A 25172-nucleotide genomic window follows, 5' to 3' on the forward strand; every position below is an offset into this window, starting at 1 on the left:
TGTCACCGAACCCAGCAATGCCTACTGGGCATGCCCAATGATTTGGTTAGAGCTTCCCATAGAGTTTCACTTCCTTTAGGTTTTACCAGCTGCAAAAGAAAGGAGGAGACGGAGACAAGAGTTAAACAGGTAGAGAACTTGATTCAGCTCAGAATGCCAGTGGCCAAGGCGAGCACGGAAAGCTGGAGAAGACAAGAGGCTGTCGCAGAAAGCACCCTGTCAGACAGACTTGAGTCTGGTCTCCAAGTTGGCGCGTTAGCCGGGTAGGTCCCTCTCACGTCTTCCTGGCACAGCCTAGGCAGATCGTGAAGGTTTGTAGAGATCACTCAGGTTAGGTCCACAGTAAGGGGTGGGGCAGGGACGTTGGATCTGGGGGAAATGCCAGCGACTGTGTGAGTCTTGCCTGTCCCTGCATTCCTCGAAAAGCTGCAGCTTTTCAGGGGTTCGGAACAGGAGACCAAAGCGCGCAAGTAAAACCAGAGCTCATCTTAATCACTGACTCCTTGCCCCCTTCCTTTTAGCTGCCGAGCTCTTCCCTGGCACCCTTTCAGGTACCCTCGCCCAATCACGACTAAACCCCGGAGAAGTGGAATCTCCACACAGGTTTCCGTGGGTCTAGCAGGGGCCTGGGCATGCTCAGTAGGCTACGTGGTTCTCCGGTTCTCTCCCTTTCTCTCTCTCTCTCTCTTTCTCTCTCTCTCTCTTTCTCTCTGTTTCTCTCTCTCTCTCTCTCTCTCTCTCTCTCTCTAGGGGGAGGGTGGGTGGTGACAAGTTAGAAGCTCTTGCGGCAGGTCCCCGCCTCCAGGATCGGGCTTCCCCTGCAAAGGGACGAAGCAAAGGTATAAACACCTCCCGCCGCAGCATCCCGACCTGGAGGGGCTGTGCCCGCCGGCCGAGCCCACCAGTATCCTCGCCTGAGGACGGCCCGCCGCTCTCCATGGTACTGCGGAGAGCTCAGCTCCGCCCTTCTCTTTCAGAAGGACAGCACCCGGCGTCACGTAACCCAGCCTTCTCAGGCTCCACCACTGCCTCCTCCTTCCCAGCTCTTTCCCTCTCTTCCTCCTCCTCCTGCTCCCCTCCGTTGCCTGTTTTCCCCTCCCGCACTCCTGGAGATAGACGCTCAAGCCTGACGCCTCTGAAAAGGCAGCGGCAGTCGCCTTATCCACAGACCTCAGGAAATTCGCTTTGACCGATGCATGCTTCAGGCTCTGGGTCGAGCTAAGGGGAATAACCGGGCAGGTAAAGAAGCTCAATTTGGGTTGGGGGAGGGGATGGGGCGAGGCAACCTGGAGAAGGATATATTTCCCCCTAGTAACTGAGCCAGGATCTGCCACAAATGCACAAGGAAGGATGGGTGGTGGGAGGGTGGAGGAGTATAGATCTTCGTCGTTTTGCATGAAGCTTTTTAAATAGATGGCAAGAAGATGAGATGGTGGAACTGAGGTAGTAACTTAAAGGCTGAATGCAGTGATTTATTGGCAAAAGAAAGAAAACAGACAAGTTAGAAGCCAAAGCAATAAAATATGTCTGTATCTACATCTTTATTTCTCTTCTCCATGAGCCCTTAATTTGTGCAGTTGACTCCAGGCTCCAAGAAACTGCACTGGTATTAGAGATGGAGCTTAGAGACTGGGCGGGAAAGCCAGGGAGAATTTGGGTGTGCATTGGTATTGAGGGACTTTGTAAAAGCGAGGGGGGAAAAGGTACTTCTAAAAATTATCCCAAAGATTTCAGTTTCTTTGTGGTAGCATGTATTGAAGGATGCATGGAAAGATACGTGTGCATATGTGTATGTGTGTTATAAACATATTAAAATAAATGCAACTGCAGCGGATGAGCATACTGTATTGATCCTTCCAGTGGCTTGGGAATGAATTTGATTCTGGAAATGAAAGAAAAGATTAATGAGGCTGTTAGTCTGCTTTTGAATTAGAGCGCTTCTTCCTTTGGCTGCATTAGGTTGTTTTTCAGATCCTTTTATTTCATCCTCTAATTTGTGAACTCACCAGGTTTTTCCGGCACCTAGAGAGAATCCTTTCTCCATATAAATACAGATACTCTCTCACACACAATGAGCTTCCTCTAAGAACTGGGAGAGTCAGTTGACCTCCCCAGTGGTAAGAATATATATGTGTTCCCCCCAACTCTCTATCTCTTAAAAAATTGTCAAGGTGTGCATTAGTGGAGGAGGGCAGGAGAGGAGGTGAAGAAAGATTTTGTGATCTATATAATATTAATTAATAAAATAATCGGCTCTAGTTGAGTCACACACACACACACACACACACACAGGTTTTCTAACACATAAGCTTCTGGATGGTTTCAAAGCACTACTCTTAATCTTAAAATTCCAGATTTATTTTGCAAATGACTGAAAAATTGGCAGATGTCTGAGTCCACTTATAAAATGAGAGTATATTCAATAATATGCTATTTTAGGATGATTTTTAAGAGCACCTTTCTTTGGGCTTGGCACAGAAGTAGACAAGATATGGCTGGTGATTGCTGATGGTGTGAAATGTATCAGCCATAATAAATAAGCAATTGAGATTTTTATGTCTTTTTTATTTCTACTGGGCAATGTGTGTGTGTATGTATGTGCTGTGCTGTATCTGTGTTGAAAAAGAGAGAACCAGTCATCAATTTCATCTGGGGAGGAACTTGAAGTGGGATCCCCTGGCTTGGTGGTGGCTCTCAGCTGACACCTGTAGGGATTGCTCTGTACTGAAGAGAAATGCTCTCAGCTCCCTCCATGGAGGAGCAGCAGCACAATGCGGTGCCATAAATTACTGCTAGTTTCAGCTTGTAGGAAAAAAAAGTGTTAATTGGATAGTGAGCTTCTATGTCCAGGCAATAAATGTGTGTGTGTATGTGTGTGCAGGGAAGTGGTGTAGTATAGTGGGAAAAGCTGAGGGAAATGCATGTGTTTGCTTGACATGACCAAATGAACCATTTGTGTGGTTTTTTTCCTTTCTTTCTTTTTTTTGGGTGTGTGTGTGTGTGTGTGTGTCAAAATGTGAGAGTAATGTTTTTGGTAGGAAAAAAAAAGACTTAAAAGCAATTCACTAGTTATGATTTCTGTACCAATTCAGGAGCCTGTCAGATTAGAGTTAAATAAAGAGGTAATTTTTATAGTGAGTGATTCAAAGATATGACTTTATATTCTAGCATTCTGGAGGCATAGCAGCTAAGGTGACACACATGCCAACTACTGTTCTGACCACACAAATTCCAAGAACTGACAGCTACATAAGGACTTGAAGAGGAGTTAAGATCACTGCTGGCAAAATATTAAATACTTTACTCATCTTTAAAGGAGTTAATATTATGGCAATTGAGACATAAATGCTACCTCAAATAAATAGGACTCCAGTTAGATGACCTCTCCTATAACAGATTATTCCTTTAATAAAAGGAGGAAAATACTGTTTGAAATTTAAAAGAGAATCCCAAGAAACTGTTGATATTCTTTCTGTGAAAAATATAAAATGGTAAGAATGCTATACAAATCCAAGCCAGCAGCTTCCAGTTGCAGTTTGATCTGCCTTGCCTGTTGTAAAATATATATTAACTGAGTTTTGACTAGGTTGTATTTTTATTGTCCATATTATCAGTACACATCATAAGCAGAAGTCCCTAAAAGCGTCTTTTCTTCTTCTTATATTTTAAAAATTAAACTTTCTCAGGAAAAGTAAAAGATAACCATAAACCTAGATCTATAAAATTCTGAGAGGGTTACCTATTAACAGTTATAATAAACTGCAAGGGGGTAATGACAGATTGTAAAAGTGCAATATTAACTATTAGGAGACATTAGGTCTTCCTTGATAGATCAGGACAAACAAGCCCCTTCCAGTAAGGTTAACTCTGGTTTCCTAAGAACTCTGGTTATTTACCTGGTTTCTGAACTGAATAATGATTTATATGATACTATAAATGACTTTAGAATTTAATTTTTATTTTAATTTTCTGCAGATTTTCTGGGTCCTTATAAAAAGACAAAACCAAAATGCATCACCAACACACAACAAACTGATATGCTGGCATCTTAGCTTGGCCTTGCAGAGGGAGAGAGGAAAGAAGAGGAGCTGTTGTGACACCTAACAGCTTCTGGCTATTCCACAGCTTCTGGGTTCAAAACTTACTGTTGGGGAGGGAAAAAGAGAAGTAAAATCCAGCCTGTGAGGCCATGCATAAGGAATTCTGCGTTGGCTACAGTGATGCAGGAAGCCCATGATATGACAGAAGAAGCAGGCCTTTGAAGCTACTCAGGGGTAAGTGGTGCCCGTACAGAGGCAAGGAACCTTTCTCTCCCTTCTGTTTTGGGACAGCACATCTGGAGGAGAAACACTTGAGGCATTTACAAGTATCCAAGGATCCTGGTTCATTGCTGATTTCTTGTATTTCCCTGAGAAGTATTTGCTTCTCAACAGTCTAACTGCTTCGCTTTTGCCGGGTACCACGGATGGTACCTGGTAGACGAGAGTATTTGAGGAGTGAAGCATCTGTTGACACCACTGATGCCCTTGAACTAGGTCATGGGACTCAGATGGATAAGTGACTTCCCTTGACCTTCTGTTAACGCCTTTTCCAGAACGTTGCTTCCAAAGTGTATCCTCCCTTTGGTCTGGAAGATCTGCTGCTGCCCTGTACAACTTGGGTCTACGTTTTCCAGTTGGGAGGGGACTATCGGGAGAGAGGGAGGGGTTGCTGGAAGAAGAAGAAGAAAAAAAGAGCTAGATAAAGGAGGGTGCATCCCTCCCACTCCTGCCCATCCCCTTACCCTACTTGTTTCCGGACCCTTATTTCTACATCACGGTGTCCAGGACCATTTTGACCCTGTCGGCCCCGGCACCCCCCCGCCGCACCCCAGCCCCGAGCATGGGGACGGCGCTTCTCCAGCGCGGGGGCTGCTTTCTCCTGTGCCTCTCGCTGCTGCTCCTGGGCTGCTGGGCAGAGCTGGGCAGCGGGCTGGAGTTCCCGGGCGCTGAGGGCCAGTGGACGCGCTTCCCGAAGTGGAACGCCTGCTGCGAGAGCGAGATGAGCTTCCAGCTCAAGACGCGCAGCGCCCGCGGCCTAGTGCTCTACTTCGACGACGAGGGCTTCTGCGACTTCCTGGAGCTCATCCTGACGCGCGGCGGCCGCCTGCAGCTCAGCTTCTCCATCTTCTGCGCGGAGCCGGCCACGCTGCTGGCTGACACGCCCGTCAACGACGGCGCATGGCACAACGTGCGCATCCGCCGGCAGTTCCGCAACACGACGCTCTTCATCGACCAGGTGGAGGCCAAGTGGGTGGAGGTCAAGTCGAAGCGCAGGGACATGACCGTGTTCAGCGGGCTCTTCGTGGGGGGGCTGCCCCCGGAACTGCGCGCCGCGGCGCTCAAGCTGACGCTGGCCTCCGTGAGGGAGCGCGAGCCCTTTAAAGGGTGGATTCGCGACGTGAGGGTCAACTCCTCCCAGGCGCTGCCCGTGGACAGCGGCGAGGTGAAGCTGGACGACGAGCCGCCCAACAGCGGCGGGGGGAGCCCGTGTGAGGCTGGTGAGGAGGGCGAGGGCGGGGTGTGCCTCAACGGAGGCGTGTGCTCCGTGGTGGACGACCAGGCGGTGTGCGACTGCTCGCGAACCGGCTTCCGCGGCAAGGACTGCAGCCAAGGTAAGGCCCGACGCCTGACCCACCGGGGGGGGGGGGGGGGGGGGGGGGCGGGGGGGGGGGGGGGGGGGGGGGGGGGGGGGGGGGGGGGGGGGGCTCGGCCTGGGCAGGGCGCGGGGAGGCAGGGCGAGGCAGGTGGGGCCGGCTGGTGCATGGGGACGTCCTTCTCTGGACAGTGCGTTTCAGCTAGTTTCGAGGTGAAGACCTGTTGTTGGCCTCTCTGCCTTAGCACCTCCCACAGCCCCTCCTTTGGCGTTCTCCTCATGGTTGAGCAGCCCCATGTCCGGGTTCAGTTTGCTCAGGGGAACCCTTCGTGCCGACCCCGCTCACTTACAGGTGGCAAGTGGAATGACCTCTCCTCTTGGGATTCCTCGGCTTCTTTGTCAGGCTGCTCCCCCAACTTAACTGGGCCATGGCTCGCCTCAACACCTGCTGCGCTTTCCTCTGCCACCTCGGAGTCCGTAACACACAGGTGTTCCCCCTAAGATGCAGACAGGCATCTAGAAGATTGGGCACACATTTGGTGAAGAGTGACGTGCAGGACAGGTTCACGATGGTTGAGAATCTCCATGTTTGTTATTCATGGTAAAGGACAGAAGGGGAACAGGATTCATAGGAACTGCTTTGCCTTTTATAGGTAAAGTAGAAAGTCCTTCTCCTGGTTGTGGAAAAAGGGGCGTGGGAGGGGGCCCATGTGAAGGTTTTCTGGATTAGAGGGAGGAGGGTTCTTGGAATTAATGTTAGTCTCTTTGGTTATGTCCAAGTCTAACTTCTGTCAGTTTAGGAAAAATTATGTGATTTCTGTGATTTCTTGAAGTGGGAGACAGGTCAGCTAATATTTAGAAATGTTAGAGATTAAATAACATATTTCTTAATTAGCAGATGTCTTGGGAAGATAAGTAACACAGAAATTTAGACGTTGTTGGACTGGAAAGTTTCTGTAGGCTAATAAACAAGGGATGAATATGAAGGATTGTAAGAGATTTTCTGAGTACATTTAGCTAATGGTATTTATCTGAGTCGTGGAGGCCAACCTGCAAATTCTCTTGTTTTTAAGGATTAAAAGTGTGGAATGAAAAACAAATCATACCTAAGTTTTATTTTCTTTCCTTAATAAATAAAATTCATTTTTGTGTCTCCAATATTGCTACATGACAATGACCAAGGAAAAATACTGTATAAATACCGAAAAGCCTATGACCAGAAAGTGACTGATATGAAAAAGATGAAGCATGGATATATTTGTGGCTGAGCAACAGAGGTGTCAGGGTTTAAAGTAGATAGAAAAAAAAAAAAGTAGATAGTGCATGGTCAAATCAAGACAGCACATGGCTAAATGACATTTATGGCTGTAATTGTTTTAAAATAGATTAATTATTAAATCTGATTTTGAAAGCTGTGAGGACAAAAGCTGTATGTGTGGCTGAATTTTATTGTATAATGTCTTCTGCTTTTTTTTGTTTGTTTGTTTTTTTGCTTTTTTGCTGACACTTCTAAGAGGAACTAGCCCTTGTAAATCTTATTAGACTTGGCAGTTCTCTCTCATCTGACTTGAAGAGAAATGAAGACTTGATAAAGTTTGTAATTGTTTAAACAGCAAAGGGAGTTTGTTAGGAAGGAAAAAGCTGGTCATCAGAAAAAGAAGAGTTCTGTAACCTTCATGGGTTTATGGAAAAAAAAAAAACAATAAAGGGCTATTTTATTATTCTCTGCCTTCATGAAGGTTTTTGTTTTCATTTTGTTTTGGCTTTAGTAATTATAGAAGACTGTGTATTCCATGGGCTAGACTGCACTGCAGCTTAACCAGTAAATTTCCATGGGTTTAGTACCAGGCTTTATAGTTAGGTTTTACAAAAATAAAACAGTACATATTTTTCCTCTCTATTATCTAATTTAGTTGTAAATCTTGAATGAAGTAGCTGGTAAATATGATGATTTGCTATTTTATAATTTGAAGCTCCATATCTCTTCACTGGTTAATAGAAATATATTTTTTAATAGAACATTTTTTATGGGAAAAATTGCTCCACATATCCCATTGCCACTTTAAAATACAGAGCAGAAAATTTAATGAAGGACACATGAGATATAACTTCCTTCCTTAAATTAGGAAACAAATATGACACAATGACAGCTTGTTCTGTGTGGGAGGGTGTTTTAAATTAAAATTTTTATTTTCTTGTGCATTTTAAATGTAGGGATCCAGGGATCATGCATAATCAGGAACACTTAAGAGTGGAGAAAGCGTGGCAAAAGTAATATGTTGAAGAGAAGCAGAATTAAATGTTTCTGAAATGCATTTTATTTTGCCAGTGGATAGGCTCTTTCCATAAAAGGAAGAATTTGGAATTACCAAGATATATAATTGAGCAGTATAGTACCTGATGCTTAAAGTAATTCAATTCAGAAAAGAAAATCCATCAGGATGGTTCTGGAGCATTGATTCGTTTTGAAAATTTGATCTGAAAACGGAGTGCAAAGATCACCACTAGTCATGAAAGGAAAACAAAAGGCTGGATTCTTTTCATTATCACAGAAATGGGAGATGGACTGATAAAGGCAGAGTCCATCTGCCCAGAAGGATTGGCTCCATTTTTATGTATTTTCTCTATTTCATGTGTGTCAGGTGACTGTTAAATAATTAATTGAGAATGGATGCTTTTCCCTACACCAATCCTGTATTGATGGCCAGAGATAGGTGGTTTCTATTCAGATGAAGTATGGGCAGAGCCCTGCCTCTGGCCACTATTCACACTGATTTCCACATCCTTTTTAAAAACTAATTTGAAAACATATCCTCATTCATTAGAGAAAATTTAGGGAAAAAAAAATTAAAACAAACATTCAATAAGATTCAAATTATATCTTTTTCTAACCACAATTTCTTTTTTAACTTAATAAAGCCTAATATTATTTAGTTGCCTTCATATTAAAAATACAGTCAGAACTACTAAAAAGGCAATAATAATATTCTTTCTCTCTCTTTTTTTTTTTTCCTGGCCCAGAATGTCTTGCAACAACTTCTGCAACTATGGTTTTCTAGAATATTTTTATTTAACGAGGTCAGTTTCATCCTTACTCTAATTTATTCAAGCCTAGCAAGTTTTATTTATTTATTTATGTAGTGATGGAAAGAGAGCACAAGAAAGGTTATGTGTCAGGACCAGGTTAGTGGCAGAGCCTGCGTACAACTACAGGCACTCTCATTCTAGAGCCTTATATTATCTTCTCTGCTGAATGAGATTTCCATTTTATGAGGGTTGATATTTTTTCAGGTTCAGGGATTATTCAAAAAATATATATATAAATGACTGATGAGATAGAACTAACCTATATATCACTTACGATCTTTGACCCTGAAAATGAGCCTCAGAACTCAAGTATCCAAGAATGTCATCTTTCCTGAATGATGGATACCTGTGGGGTATATAGCTTTTTCAGTGAATCATGCTCATCTAAGTGCCCCAGGACCATTATTATTTAATAAGTCTCTACTTAAGAGGACTAATAGTTTCTTAGCAGCTTAAAAGAATTAGTGAATTTCATGGCTGTCTAGCTTAAAAATGAGAATAAAAAGCTGATCAATAAGAAGTAAAGTTATACTTTTAAAAATTTGCAGGTTTCATGTATTTTAGGGTCATTTATACTAAAATTTCATACTAGACTCTTCAGTGTCACTTTTATTTACTTTCCCTATTTAAATGGACATAAACACATATCCTTAAAAGGGCTATTTACTAAATATTACTAAACATGGTAGTATAATAGATGTCACTTAATAAAGCCCATGCTTTCTATGACTTTACTAAGGTGATCAGATAGACAACCATATTCACTCAGTCATATCTGCATTCATTTCTTTATTCAGCACATAATGATTGAATGCTTTTTATGTGTCTGAGTAGCAGGCTCAGGTAAAAAAATATGTGAGTAAACGCTCAGAAATAGTTCTTACTTTGCTAGACCTTGCATTCCAATGAGGAGACATAGTTATTTAAAAAGTAGATGGAAACTTAAAATGGTGGTATGTATTTTGGAAGACAAGATACATACACAATACATAATATTGTGAGAACTTAAAATAGTGTGAACTAACCTAATCAAAGAAGGTTTCCCTGAAGATTGAGGTTTAAAGCTGAGAGACAAGAAGGAGTAAACCATGTAAATGCAGAGGAGAAAAGCCTGGTATAGGAGTTGGCCTGGCATATTCTAGCAACTGAGAGAAGGCCCTGGAATATGGAGGTCTTAGAGGAGTAGGCCTGGGTCTTGCAGACCCTTCTAGACCATATCAAGGATTTGAATCTTTATAAGTGCGATAGAAAAATAATGGAAAGAATTTAGTGTTTATTTGACACCTTTGTCAAATTTATACTTCAAAAATGTCACTCTGGCCACACTGTAGGAAACACACTGAAGGGGGTCAGAGTAAAAGAGAAAACATTATTTTCTGTTTGTCAGTTAATAAAATTTGTTTAAGCACCCACTGTAAGCTGTAGACTGAATAAGGGAACATAGGGAAAAACAAGATTGTTTCTTTAAGGAAGTTAGAATCTTGTGAGTTTGGTTACATAAAGAAATCTAAGGGCATTCATTGTTAGGAACGCTTGATTCTGTCTGTGAAAATTATCAGAACGCTTTCTGTGGTTTATCATGTAGTTTCCCCAGATAAACCTAGCAAATCTATAGGCTTTTGGAGCCCATTGGCAATGTCATACTATGTTGTACTCTCCAAGAGCCTTACTCAGTATGTCTTTCTTGTGACAGTGTATAATGGTTTATTTTGATTCTAGGCTTTCAGTATTTTAACTGCTGCAATAAAGAAAAATATTACATAGGTACTTAATTCTTGATTTATTCTGTTTCAGAATTTTTATTAAGAAAGCCTTTAACACAAAAACATTTTTAAAAACTATCACCCTCCATATAAACTAATACATTCATTCCTCTCAATCTTATATTTAAAGAGTGATTCTTACTATATTTATTCCGGTGTGTAGATATAGATATCTAATCGGCCTATTCTATTTAAGATTTGTCTTTGAGGCTCTCCTATAAGTTAAGGTTATTTACATGTATCTGCAGAGAAGCTAGGTAATATGTTCGAGCTTTAAAAGCTTAAGTAAGATGTTCTTGCAGTTATTATAAACAGATTATATTTTTTACCGTAAATTTATATATATGCCAGTGAAATCATGTTCCAGTTTTGGATACCTTTAGAGAAAGTGTAATAATAAACTGATAAAAAAAATGATTGACTACAGAAAGGACTAACACTATATAATATTTATGCTCTTCTTAGCTGTATTGTGAGAAGCAGCACCCTGAGCTACACTAGTTCCTGAAAAGCAGTCATTGACCCATTCTGTGTTCCTTTCTCAGTAAACATTTGGTGGCCACACCTTAACTCCTATAAATATTCATTGGAAATTAAGTATCATAGATACTTAACGTTTTGTTTTATTCTTGAGATATAAAGCTGCTGTTTGAAATTTCTCTGCAAACTTTATTTTCAAGAAGTGCACATGTGTTTTTGAAATAATTAAGAATAAGTCATTTTTGCGGTCTAAAAATTTTCAGTTCATGTTCACTTCAGCACATATTCTAAATGTTTAGAGTTTGCTGTACAAAACAATATTATACAAACCTCATATACTTTTTTTCTTGTGCACTTATGTATAATTTTACAGCTCGGTCCCTTTTCTATTACTCAAAACACAAGAATTGGTAAATTTCTTGGTCTTTGCTATATAGTAAGACTTAAAATATCCCAATTAGGTTTTGGGGAAGAAAAAGGTTTTTGGATAATTGTGTTAGAGCTCTTCAGAAATTGCATGGCTTTTTTTTCCCCCCTCACTTCTTTTAAGCATAGATTCCATGTGTTCTACTTGAATATGGGAATGGGTGCAGTGTTCTCTCAAATCCTTTTCTTGCCTTGGTATTTACACAGTGTGAGCAAACAGAATGTGGCAAGGTGTCTGAACAACTAAATTCCAGATGTGGTATTGCCTCCAAAGCACTGTTAAAAGTAGAGTGAGATCACCGATGCTCTGCATTTCAGTTTTCAAGATTGTAAATCGAGAAATACATAATCAGGCAACTAATACATTGTGAACTTAGGCTGACTTATTTCAGAGTATGAATAGTTAATAGGTGAAAACTCCCAGAAAAACATGAACATTGGGAAGAAATATCTAATGACAGCAAGGGTAGATGCCTCTAAAGTGTTGTAAATGTTAATAGTGAAAATGTTAAGCATGTTTCTATAAATCTATGTTGGGGTCATTTTAGAGGGAGTTTAGATCATTCATGCCCAATAGTATATATAAGATTTGGTGGAGTTTTCTTATTACACACTGATACATTGGTACAGACAAGCTGAGTAAAGAGGGCATTCGTCTCTTTGTTTCTTCTTTGTAAAATCTGAACAAATGAAATAATTTAATATTGGGGAAAAAAAAAACATTACGAGTCTAACCATAACTCTCATAATATTCTCCAAATCTACAAAAATATGTGGTTTCTCCCCCCAAATAGTAGACCTAAAATTATTTAAAAAGATGCGCTAGATGCCCCTCTTTTCTTGGTGCCATAAGCACCTCTTGTGTTTGAAAAAAATTTGAAATTGTTCTGTTTAGAATTGTAAGTTATTCTAATTATTGTTTAGTGCTTACTGAGTGAAAAGCATTGTACAGTGTGCTTTGTCCATCTTAACCTTATTTATATCTACACATTCTACGTGAATAGGTTTTATAAAATTCCCATTTTACAGAGGAGAAAATTGTGGATTAGAAAAGCTGCCTTGCCAAAAGGCACATAGTTCATGGCAGAGCTGAAATCCGAGCCCAGGTGTGTCCATTACCCCAGCAGGCAACTCTGTCCATTATATGACATAACCTGTTTTACTTAATAAACAGCTAGTGGATGCTGGGAATTTGTTTTGGGTTGTCAGCTTGCTGCTGGTATGAATGGCTGACTTATAATAAAGACTTCAGAACTGAAGATTGTGGCAGACCCTTACATTTAGTGCCATTTCGTAATGTCATGATAATAATGAAACAGAATAGCTTGTCAGGATTCATTGCACTTCGTTTCTATAACTTGCTTATTTGCTGCTTTTGTTGACCTTCTATTAATATTATGCTTAATGGGTTGATTTTACTTTAATGCAACTAGAAGTAAATCCCCAGTGTATTGCATTGGAAGAACTACAGTTTTTAATCTCCTGAATGAAAATACTTAGTTTTCACAAAACCAGCAACACAGAATTTGCATCCGCTTCATAGTCTGGGAGATAACATTATTGAAATTATCGAAGTCCATGGTGATTTAGCACAAGTACAAAGATCTATCCCCATCACATAAGCAGACACTTAGACTTGCTGAGTTAGAACGTGGTTCTGCTGAAGGCTTAGATGATGGTACACTGGGCATTTAATTGAAATTACATAATGAGAAGGTAGTGTCTCTTTGGATAAGTTTGGCTTCCCAACACATTGCCGAAAATTGAATTCAAGAGCAGTTCTTAAGAGTTAGAAAGATGTATTCCCTATGCTATTTCTGGTATATATGAGAAGCTATTATTGGAAAGAAGTGGGAGGAGAACAAGACTGACCTGGCAAGCCAAAACGCTGACCTGGACTCTTGTCTAGTAACTTGTGCTCAAAACTGTCTGGACTGTAATTAGAAATGCACTGACGCCACATTACAGGAACCAGTGCAACTTCAAATAGCACTTTCTTAGGTTGGTTCCCAGGAGGGATCTGGTGGTCCAAAAGTTAAAGGAGGAGCTGCCAAGAAGAACAGTTGCTTCACAAGCGCCCTAACATCAGGCGGGGCTTTCTGTATTTAATTATAGGCATAATGAATTCTGTGTGGATGACATTCCGTAACAGAAACAGCACTGATCACAGTTTAGGAGCTGCTGTTGTGGATGACCTAACAAGACCAGGCCTTGTATGTGGAACCAGCTAAGCTTAAGTGTTACTCAGACTTTGCTGGATTCAGCAGAATGAACTGCCCCAGTCCAGCAGAGGCAAGGAAATTAAAGACTCATGTTTTTCTCCTAAGTAATGATGTCTCTCTATAATTAAGCATGCCTGGACTTTCCTTAGGGGAATAGCTGGCATGGTAGCATATAACTATAGCTGCCATATGGAAGATAGTACTTTTCAGCTTAGACTCTTTATCTGAATGCAACAGGAAATAATGTGACTATTTAAAATCGTTGCATGTGAACCTTAAGGGACTAAATGTTTAATCTATACAACTGAAAACATTGTAAAAATAGGATGTAACATATTGTACATTGTAAATGTTAAGACATGAACCCCTATTTTAAAAATTGGGTCAACTTCCTGTGACCTAGAGTTCTAAGATTTTTAAAATGATGAAAACATGTACTTTTCATATATAAATGATTGTGCATATGTGTATAAACACAGAAATATATACAAAAATATGACATATATAAAAATTATATAAGCAGAGAAGCATTTTTTTAAAAGTCTTTGAAATCATGTTAAGATCTTCACAAATATATTGGTTAAACATGTCATTAAAATATGTCTTTATGATTTTAAATAGTCTATGTAATATATATTTTTTTCTACACAAGACCATAGAAACCTAAAAAGTCTGTGTTTATAGTAAGACACATGACTTTCTGTGACCAGGCATGGGATTTGAAATTTTGAAGTTTTTACAAAGTACCATTTTCATATTATTGATTGACAATATCCTAACAATTCCTGGGGGTTTTATGAAAATCTGACTATATTAAGTCTTGCTCTAAGATTGTTCTGACAATAACCAAGAGTAATTTGCTTTGATGGAATTTTAGCTATCATTATTAAATATTAGTTATTATTTAACTCTTTATTGGAATGAGCCACAATTATGTTCAAACACATGGAAAAAATTAAGCTAATATTAATAATGACATTTTAAGACTTTTATCCATAAGAAAACTATGGGGTTAAACTCATTTAATGAGCTCCCAGTGAGTTCAAAATAAGCCATCCACCACAGGGATATTTCAAAAGAGTGATCTGGGTAAAAAACAGCTCCCAAACCTCTCTTACCAGAGTAGTTGGGAAATCTATAAGAATTTTAGTTGTTAATATTTAAAGGAGTCTTGTGTAAATTTTAATATGCCTTATTGGTCAGTTTCTATCATTATATGAGAATTTTTAGATTCATACATCATTAATTTTCTCTTCCTCTGGCCTCTTCAGTGTTTGTTTAGATTAGAAAGGTGGAACTAAAATAATATGGCTTTTTTGTTTCCATCACAGTTTCTATTTTTTGGTTTCAAATAATATTTAAAGTTGTTTTTTATTGTTGCTGATGTTTTTCCTTTCCACTTGAATTTCATCCATTGTTTTCTCTTCTACTCTCTACATTGATTTCCTTCATAAAAACACAGACAAGAGGGCGCCTGGGTGGCTCAGTGGGTTAAGCCGCTGCCTTCGGCTCAGGTCATGATCTCGGGGTCCTGGGATCGAGTCCCGCATCGGGCTCTCTGCTCAGCAGGGAGCCTGCTTCCTCCTCTCTCTCTCTCTGCCTACTTGTGATTTCTCTCTGTCAAATAAATAAATAAAATCTTTAAAAAAAAAAAAAAAACACAGACAAGAGGTAGAGCTTCAAAAATATGAGTAATTCTTCATCTGGGAATGGCACTTCTCTCTGACTGTTAGCTGAGAGCTGTGCGCTTTCCCAGAGGTCATTAGAAATAAAGAATGATGGGCACCTCCCCTTCTCCTAGACCCCAAATGTTATCCATCCTGGACAAAGTCCTTGTTTGTATAACACAGAAAATGGTGTGTTTCTTCCTAAATCGAGGCAATAAAGATTTGGATTGGGGCCAAATATACAATCCTTTAGTGTCTTCTGCCCACAAGGGATGGAGGATTGAAGGATGATGAAACCCAGGGAAGCTGTGGAGCTCAGGATGTGTAATAATTGAGAAAATGAGACTGAAATGAACTGAAAGAGAAACAGGAGATAGGAGGAAAGAAGATGATTGGGGAAGAAAATGAGTGCTGGAAGAAGAAGGTAAATTGAGAGAGAGAGAGAAAGAACAGAATTTGAAACAACAAGAATACTAAGAACTAGTGAATTAAAATAAGAAACATCACATATCTGGTTAGTGGAGGAGGGGACTAGAACATGAATTTCTTGACTGCTAGTCCTGAGATTGTGCTGGAGAGCTAGGAGGAGGGAAGAAGACAAGGACAATACATTATCACCTAAAATTAGAGTCACATAAAATCTAATCATTCCTTAGTATGCTCTGGCAAGATGTCATTGGACTTGATCCTACTAACAACAGGGACAGTAATAGCAAAATCTTGCATAACTCATACCCAGTGCCAGGCACTATTTTAAGTTCTTTATACATACTAATTTATTTAATCCTCCCACAACCCTTTAAAGTAGGTGCGATTTCCCCCAATATACAGCTGAGAAAACTGAGGTACAGAGAGATTTTTAAAATCACTCCTTTCACACCCTGGGAAATTGCACAGATGGCATTCAGACCAGGGCTATGTGACCTCCTGTGGACATGGCCTGAACTTGTAATTCATTCTTTTTCAGTAATAACTGAATGTACATCCTCCACACTCTCTTTTGCATATGAGAATTTGCCCTAAACGATGCCTGTATAAATCAGTGCAATTTCATTTTCTCTCCCTCTCAGTATTCCATCTAAGTGTTTAATAACTTTTCCTAGGCAGAATTTCTTCTTTAAATTTAATGAAAATCCGTTCTCTGCTGACATAAATTAATTTCTTCTTGTTATGTCCTCAGTGGAAATAAAATTCAAGTAGTCAATATCTCCTTGAATTATCTTTATCTGTTTAAGAGAAAGAGTGCTGTCTTCACTGAGCTAAAAATGTTTCAGATCCCCCTTCTGTGAAACTGATCTGACATTCAGCCTCCTTGTCCTAATAGCCACCTGCTTTATTTATGTTACTCACTGTGTTTCCTCTACTAACTAATGCTTTTCCAATTCTTAGTTTCCCAGACCTGGGACAACCCTCCCTTTTGTTCATCACATGCTGCACTTTCACTGACTCCCTAACCTTTCCTTTTGCTTCTTTCTGGCTTACTAATTTCCCATTATATCTTGAAAGTACCAAGATAGATCTATATCTATCTATGTCTATGTGTATATCTATATCTATCTGGGCAGAGGGTTTCTAAAGTCCTTAGTAGGTGGTTGTTACTTGGCAGTTAAAAACAAAAACAAAAACAAAATTGCCTCTTACTAGTGTCTGTGGATCAGGCAGTCTAGAATTGTGTAAAGGGAAAGGTCTTGATAGCATTGCATTTGTTAGCAGGAAAAGTAGGCCAGAAAAATATGAGTTGATAAACAGAAAATAGAATATGGACTAAGGAAACCTGGCATTGGTAGTCTGGTCCACAGAGGACTATACAGTAGAAATGAATTTGAACAAGAAGTGTGTTGATGTAGGCCCAAGGAAAAACAAAACACAACAAACCACCATTTGCTTGTAATTCTAGTATAAATGTGAGAACAGCCTACAGAAGTGGGGGTGGGGGTGAATCTCTATTCCTGGAGATCCTTAAAAATAGCTTAGATACATGACTAACAGTTTTAAATTGCTTAGGATTTCCCTTTCTCTGGTCAGAGGCTTGGACTAAATGACCTTCAGAATACATTTTCAGCTCTTATATCAGTTACATAAACAATCAGACTTTTTGGAAAACATTTAACACACAGTTCTCTCAAATATGAGATAGAAATAGCCCAAAACACCCCCCCCCCAACAAAAAAGCCCAAATTATCCACTGGCAACAAACAGAAAAAACGACTTTAAAAGGTATCCGAAGTTATAATTCACAGATGCATTTGTTTAAAATATGGCATTAACTGCCACAAGAGAACTTTGTTCATTAATTACTTCTCAGTTGCCTTAACCTGCTGTTGCTGCACATTAAGTGTCCCCGGAGTAGACTCTGGGCAGACACTTGGCCCACATGTTTGCCCTGAGCCAGCCACTTTTGTCGTCCTCTCTACACAGTGGATTGCCCCAGTTTCAGGTTTCCTTGAACGTGTTTGAGCTCGAGTTACAGCAGCTGCCTGTGTCTCAACTCAGTTCACACTTCCGCTTGTTCACTGTGCCTTCTCTAGGGTTTCCTCCCTAGACTGAATCCACCCCCCACCAGGTGTGGTGCTCCTGCTCTGCTGCCCAAATTTGGGCAGCGTGGCCATGTGATGCCCTCCTGTATCCATCCTTTTCTATTCTGTGTCAGTTACTCTTTCTTTGGGAAACAGAGATTTGGATGGAAGGGTTTTTTGGCACTGATGCGAATTCTTCCTGGAGGAAAATGGAATGAGAAGGCGAAAAAGTAATTTTTTTATTTAAAAACAAAATAAAATAAAACCAAAACAACCACAACATTAAAAAAACACGTGTTCTTGGGCATTCTGTAATGTGCATGGTTTCTTAGTACAACAAGTTACATGAACCAGAAATCTTGTCTCATCTTTGAGCCCTTTGTTTTTTGCTCATTGATGAATTCATTCATCATTCCCAAACCACTTACTAAGAAGCTGTTCTACACATGATGAGATCTTAGCACTTACGTAGCTGTTCACCTCTATGTTCTCAGTCCTCTTGAAGTCAAAATTTGGAAGCACAAACCAAAGTGTTGAAACCTAAATACAGGTATAAAATATTCAGGAAGCAACAGTATGAATAAAACTTACTATTATCACAATGTATGAAGACCTATAATAGGGTGCACATGTGTACGATTTAGTGATATTATTGATTTTCTCAGTTGTAGTAAAAATGAGCTTTGCATTTGAAAAATCTAAAAATCTACGTGTGGTGGTATGCCTATAAAGAGTGACAACCATGTGGATCCTTTTAAAAATTATAGTTCATGGGTTGTCTCACACTTTGAATTAGGTTACCATAATTTCAAGTTACTCCAATCATTGGATTTTTCTATACCTCAAGAAAACAGTTTGTGGTGAGTCATTAGGTACTTAGGAAAAAGCATCAGATTAACAAATACTTTTTTGGCATAAACTAAAGGGAAACTTGTTTTACCTTTTGGTGAAATACTATGTTTTGGTTCACATCTTTCAAAGGGAAAGAAGTCACATTCTAATGGGGTACGCTGGCAGATACATGCCTGATTGCATAAATTTGTTGCATGAATGCAATAAGTGCTGTCACCGGTGTGAGCAGATACAGTCATGTGCTCTCTGTAACCTAAATTCACTTGATTCTGCTGATACACTGTTTCAGCTTCTTCATCCATCAGGATTGTTGTTATAATTTTTACTACTTTTCCTAATCCCAAGCAGTACTCCTCATTTCCCAACCCAAAGCATCCCTCTCTACTACTGGGATGGTCTTTTAAAAATGGTATTTTTCTTTTGGCTTAAGGATTAAGGAGAAAGCACACATTCTTAAGAGTGGCACCAAGTAATTTTTGAAATCTGTGTCTGATCTTTTCAGTCTCATTTCTTACCACTTTCTCCCAACAGAAGCCTTGTGATGGAAGCCATCATTATTTGTATTATGAATAATTATGGTATTTACATGTCTTGGAGCCCTTTCTAGTGCTATTCTTTCTAGACCAAAAGCCTTCTGTCTACCCTGAGTGAAATTCCCCCCATCATTCATGACTCATCTAAAAAATCTTTCTGAAATTCTCCCTGATGTTCTTCCCTGACCCTCCTGCAGAGCAAATGCTGGCTTTGTGTTGATCTTGGTTCATACAATATTGCACTCCACACATTTTATTATAGTTATTTAACACCCCACCATATTTCTTCATGTGATTCTAAGTCCCCAGGGGAGCACTTATACTCCTATTTATTACTCTGTTATATAAGTAAGAGCCAGCAGACTAGCCCGTAGTAGGAGCTCAATAAATGTTAGCAAATTTAATTAGGTTCAAGATTTTAAGAAGAAAATATTGAAGATAATGGTCAGAGAAAACAAATAAGTAGTTCTTTAAAAGAGAAATACAAAAAGCCAATACATATAGGAAAAGAAGCTTGATCTCCATAAGTAAAGCAAAATAAATTAAAATGAGGTTGTTATTTCTTGCTTAATGGATTGAAATTAAAGAGCATGATTGTACACAGTGTTGACAGAGATGTGGTAATTATAGGCTCTCTTATGCTCTTGCACATCTTTGGTTGGAGTGTGAGTTATGACAACTGTATTTAGGGGAAATTTACCAGTAGCTATGACAATTTAAAATGTGTGTATCCTTTAACAGGGCAGTTCCCCTTCTAGGAATTGTTTTTAACAGAAATACCTGAACAAGTCTCACAAATGTATGATTGCAGGTACATATTGCAATCATCGGTAATGGTAAAAACAAGTAAGTGGAATCAATTCAAAGATTAATTAGCATCGTAATTAGCTAACTAAACATTGGTAGGCCCATATATAATGTCTCACAACATGATATAAGTGAGATACATCTATATAAAGTAGGATGAAATATGTTAAAATATATTGGTTAGTAAACATGATCAAATTGCAAATATACACACATACATATATGTATAGTATACACAGCTGGATTGTATATATATATATATATATATATATATGTATGTTTTTATGTAAAAGAGGTAAATAACTTGTAAAGATCAGATGTTTCACTGTCTTCACAGAGAGGAAAGAAAAAAATCTATTTAAATTGCTGTAAGAAAAATATATTTGCAAGTACTAAAACTAGATTAACAAAGGATGTTGGTGACTCTCCATCTTGAGGGATTTTCAATAAGATTTTGAAATGTCAAACTAATAGCCCATTTCAGAAGATCAGACTCACTCTATGACTTATCAAGGATTTGTATTATCACTCTAGATTGAACATTCTCTTATAGAAATAAAAACAGAATGTTCATGTTGTCAGAACAAAATATGGCATTAACCATGCAGGATATATTCTGAAAGAATATCACAGAAGAGAGAATTACAGAATTTCAATCCTATATAATTCCAAAGATTGATTGATCAATTGATTATTTATTTAATTAACTTGTATGCATTTGTCAGGCTGTATGATCATTCTTCTGGCATTTAACAGAGGCATCCTAATAAGGTTCATGGTCTGGAAGCAGATAGAATATTTCTTCTCAGCAGAGTGATTTCTGTTAATGTTCCATTTACAACATTTCCCTCTGCCCTCATCTTCTCTGAAAGGAAACTTGAGAGATGGCTGAATAAGTCAGCATTGAGTCCCAAATTGGCTTCATCGTCAAGTGTATTATCATTCTTGTAATGGCTTCTCTTCCTAATGGAACTTCTAGAAACATCTGAGAAGTTCCAAATGACTGACAAGGCTTGTGTGCTTTACTTCATACACGTGTATGTTATCAATAATTACTTAGTTGACTCTTTAATTTGTCTAAATTTGTGCAGGCATAATGGAAACTGACAATGCAATTTTCCATTGAAAATTGTAACTGGATGACTAAGCTGAGCAATTCACCTCCTTTCCATTCCTTTTGTACAGATATCTTATGCTACACCAGGATGCCTATACTTTGAAAATAGCTCATCTATATTCATTCACCCATGCATATAAATTGATTTGCATGCTCCTTTTGCAGTTTCCAAATATGCATTTGTTGCATAAAGTTTTTCATATCTATCCCAAAATGGTTCTTTTACCTCTTCCTCAGAGATTTAGTTGGTGTGAGCCAACTACACATGCTATTCAGGTGCCTGTGCAACTAAATTTCTATAGAAAATGCTAAAAACCTATAGAGGAAAGACAGATCTTTTATTAGTCATAATTTCTAGCTTAGATCTGGCCTTTATGGGTCACCTCCTTGAAATTATTCAGGGCAAGATTGAAAGTAAGTGGCAAGAATTTATTTAGATATCCAGATTATTTACCAATTCATGATTTCAGTAGGAACTAAAGATATTTGGTAGAATGATTAATTGATGGATTATATATATGAGTATATATATATATATGTTTTTTTTTCTCCCACCAACTAGCTAAGGAAACATTGGTTTCTTTTCAGTGTCTCTGATTTTCCCACTTAAAATAAAACAAGACAAAACTGCAAACTAAAGTTAAAACAATAATGTGATTTACCTCCACAAAAAAATCCTAATATTGTTACTAAAAATATAAATTTCAAGTACAAGCTTTTAAAAGAGTCTAACAAAATGTTTTGTGACTATGACCACTTCAAAAAAGTTAAAATACTTTAAGTTGAGAAATTATCATTATTTTAATGACTTTTAGTATTCATAGATAATCTTTATACATAATTTTTAAATTATGTGTTATATGAAGTAAAATTAATGTATTTTTAAAGAGCCTTGAGTAGCAGTGTGTAAGAGGAGGAAGAGATTAATGTTTACTGATTGTCTCTTATGTATGTTGTCCCATTTAATTCTCACCCCTACAACTAGACTTGATTTATTAATTTTGTTTTGCATTTAACAAAAATGCAGAGTGTGTATGCAGCAAGGAGAGAATTTGAACACAGGCTTTAAACCCCAAAGGCCTCTACAACCCCACACTTTTTCCCCTGTGTCTCCACGGTCACCATTTACAGCTTTAGAATAGCTTGTGTAGATCCTGTGGTGTCATATATACAAATGATCAAGAGTCACCCTCCTTTTTTGGAGAGCATAATAGCATTTGAGATACTCTTAAGCTTTGCAGGTATTTCTTTTATTTGGAATTTGATTTTAGCCAATTTGTCTTTCATATTTTTCTTTATACCTCATCTCTTTTATGTATGGTTCACTGTATTTCCCAACTAAATGATGTATTGCTGTTAATGATCAAGAAGAAACCTGTAGATACAGTTTCCAAAGACTTTACGGGAAGACTATAGGCAACCTCAACATACATAGAGTCCCTGTTTTTTATTCTTATTTTCTTCATCAGACCATAATTATATTCCTGATTTTGTTTTTTCCTTCCACTCTATGAAAGAGTAATTATTTTTTCTACTCTTTCTTTCTCTTTTAAGGCTATGTCATCTTGTGATTTTTTTCCATTATATTTTGGCTTATTTTTCATCATAAAAGATCCATAAACATCATAAAACAATGTACCTACTAAGATGACAGTTTTGAAAAGAAGGAAATATCTCAAATTTTTTTCTTAACCTCTGCAGACTACTTTCTGCTCTAAGGATTTGTTCACATTTTAGTTAAATATATTTTATGATATTTTATCTCAATTTACCCAGTTTAAGAAACAAAGATTCCTGTAAAAACTCATTCTGGGGGTGCCTGGGTGGCTCAGTGGGTTAAAGCCTCTGCCTTCAGCTCAGGTCATGATCCCAGGGTCCTGGGATCGAGCCCCACAATGGATTCTCTGCTCCGCGGGAAGCCTGCTTCCTCCTCTCTCTCTCTGCCTGCCTCTCTGCCTACTTGTGATCTCAGTCTGTCAAATAAATAAATAAAATCTTTAAAAAAAAAAAACTCATTCTGTGAAAACGTTCATTTAACCGGTATTGTTCTTTTCTCCTTTCAGAACTCTGAGTTGTCAGTAATTCCACAAACATAAAAAAAGGAAATAATATGTCAAACACATGGGAAAAGGATATACGTGAAAGTATGTTCTTAAATGCATAGTGGTTAACTATGTATTATGCATACTTTCCCTTAACCCTTAATAGTTTTTAGATAACTTAGTTTGACTTTGGCATTTATTTCATAAATGACTCATAAAGAAAGTATATTCTTGATTTTCCTGTCATATCACCAAAATCACCAAAACTTCTGTAAATAATTCAGAAATTATAGTGCAAAACATTTTTGGCCCTCCTTAGATTTCAAACCTGGTAAGTGGATATTGCATCAGTTTCTCTTTGGGCAATAATTTTTTTCCTTGCTTTCTACCTATACATTCAGAAAATCCTAGTTTTTTTTAATCCTTTGATAATGACTTGAAAAATATGTCTAATTGCATACCAAAACTAAGATAGTTATTACAAAATGGAACTCTGAAATAAAAATGGATCAGTAGCTGTAGTTTATTATAGTGTCTAAGGTGGTAATCAATGCATCAGAGAGAAAATTTTAAACATTTATGACATTTTAGGTGATATTTAAAGGCACTGAGCTTAGACAATGAGGATGTATTTGTGATTAGATGTGCCTGGTCACTTCTCTCATGGAGTTTATATTTCTTTCGGTGAATACAGAAATATATAAGGTCAGCTACAATACAGAATAACCAACACTAATGGTAAAGTATGTAAACCCAGACTTAGGAGGTACAGAAGGCCTCCCAAAGGATAAGACAGCTAAGGTGAGACTTGAATATGAATAGGAGTTAACTAAGGGAACAGAACGGAAAAGAGAAAGCATGCAAGAGGAGACTGTTCCTCATTTGTAGAACTGAAAATAGTTTAGAATTTATGGTACATAGAGGAAAAATGGTGAAAGTGGCTTTAATACAGGCTGCAAACTAAGCTGTGTGAGTCTTGTAAGCTGTGTTAAGGGGTTTGGAACTAACCTTTTGACCACGTGGTAGAGTGAAAAGAATAGGATGTAATATAAGATTGTAATTTTATCTATTTATTTATTTATTTATTTATTTATTTATTTATTTAAAGATTTTATTTATGTATTTGTCAGAGAGAGTGAGCACAGGCAGACAGAGTGTCAGGCAGAGGGAGAAGCAGACTTCCTGCGAGCAAGGAGCCCAATGTGGGACTTGATCCAGGACGCTGGGATCATGACCTGAGCTGAAGGCAGCCGCTTAACCAACTGAGCCACCCAGGCGTCCATAAGATTATAATTTTAGAAAGACTGCTGTGACTACAAAGGTAGGTCTTGGATGGAAAGCAGAACTGGAAATAAATAACTGTGGACCCAAATAAGATAAAGGTTCTCGTTAGAAAGGTCTGTGACTGCCAGTAGATGGGTACATGTTTGGAAGAGTGTCCACTTCCACTGTATCTAGAACCACTACAAATAGTGTAGGTTTGTTTTGGGGAATAAGGAAAGGCCTAGAATTGAGTAATTAAGAAATGGGTAGGCTAATTGTTGACTTGGGATGGAGAGAATGAGAAGAAATGAAAATGGGAAGCATACAGTGAAATCCAGAGGAAGGTGTAGGTTGTAGATCAAATTAACAGAGTCATCGGAGGAAACCTGGAGTGGCAAAATGAACTTATTACAGTAAATAAACTGGCTAATTTTTGCAAAGAGCTAGATATAGGCAGACATGCATATTCTAGTAACTATTGGACATACTTTATCTTTTTTTTTTTTTTAAGATTTTATTTGTCACAGAGAGAGAGAGAGAGCGAGAGAGCGCGAGCACAAAAGCAGGGGAATCAGCAGGCAGAGGGGGAAACAGGCTCCTTGCTAAGCAGGGAGCCCAAGGTGGGACTCGATCCTAAGACCCTGGGATTATGACTTGAGCCAAAGGCAGATGCTTAGCTGACTGAGCCACCCAGGAGTCCCTAAGATTTTGCTTTATCTTTTGATGTAATTCATTAAGTTTCACTATCCTCTAAAATTTATAT

The 25172-nt window shown here is 38.5% G+C and overlaps 1 protein-coding gene across 17 annotated transcripts in view; it reads left to right on the top strand.

The window, feature by feature from the left end:
* The first annotated feature begins 787 nt into the window (after nucleotides 1–787).
* NRXN1 (neurexin 1) overlaps nucleotides 788–25172 on the top strand; it is a 1159797-nt gene continuing 1135412 nt past the window's right edge. For 6 of the 17 annotated variants that reach the window (XM_059406087.1, XM_059406089.1, XM_059406096.1 and 3 more), the window contains exons 1-2: nucleotides 806–1239; nucleotides 3976–5653. In XM_059406087.1, coding sequence (XP_059262070.1) covers nucleotides 4882–5653 — 772 coding nt within the window. In that variant the 5' untranslated portion in view covers nucleotides 806–1239; nucleotides 3976–4881. Of the gene's footprint in view, nucleotides 1240–3975; nucleotides 5654–5986; nucleotides 7356–25172 lie in introns of those variants that run through there. The other 11 variants (XM_059406091.1, XM_059406093.1, XM_059406098.1 and 8 more) reach the window with 4 other exon arrangements.

This window comes from Mustela nigripes, chromosome 7 (assembly GCF_022355385.1).
Source record: "Mustela nigripes isolate SB6536 chromosome 7, MUSNIG.SB6536, whole genome shotgun sequence".
NCBI classification, from domain to species: Eukaryota; Metazoa; Chordata; class Mammalia; order Carnivora; family Mustelidae; genus Mustela; species Mustela nigripes.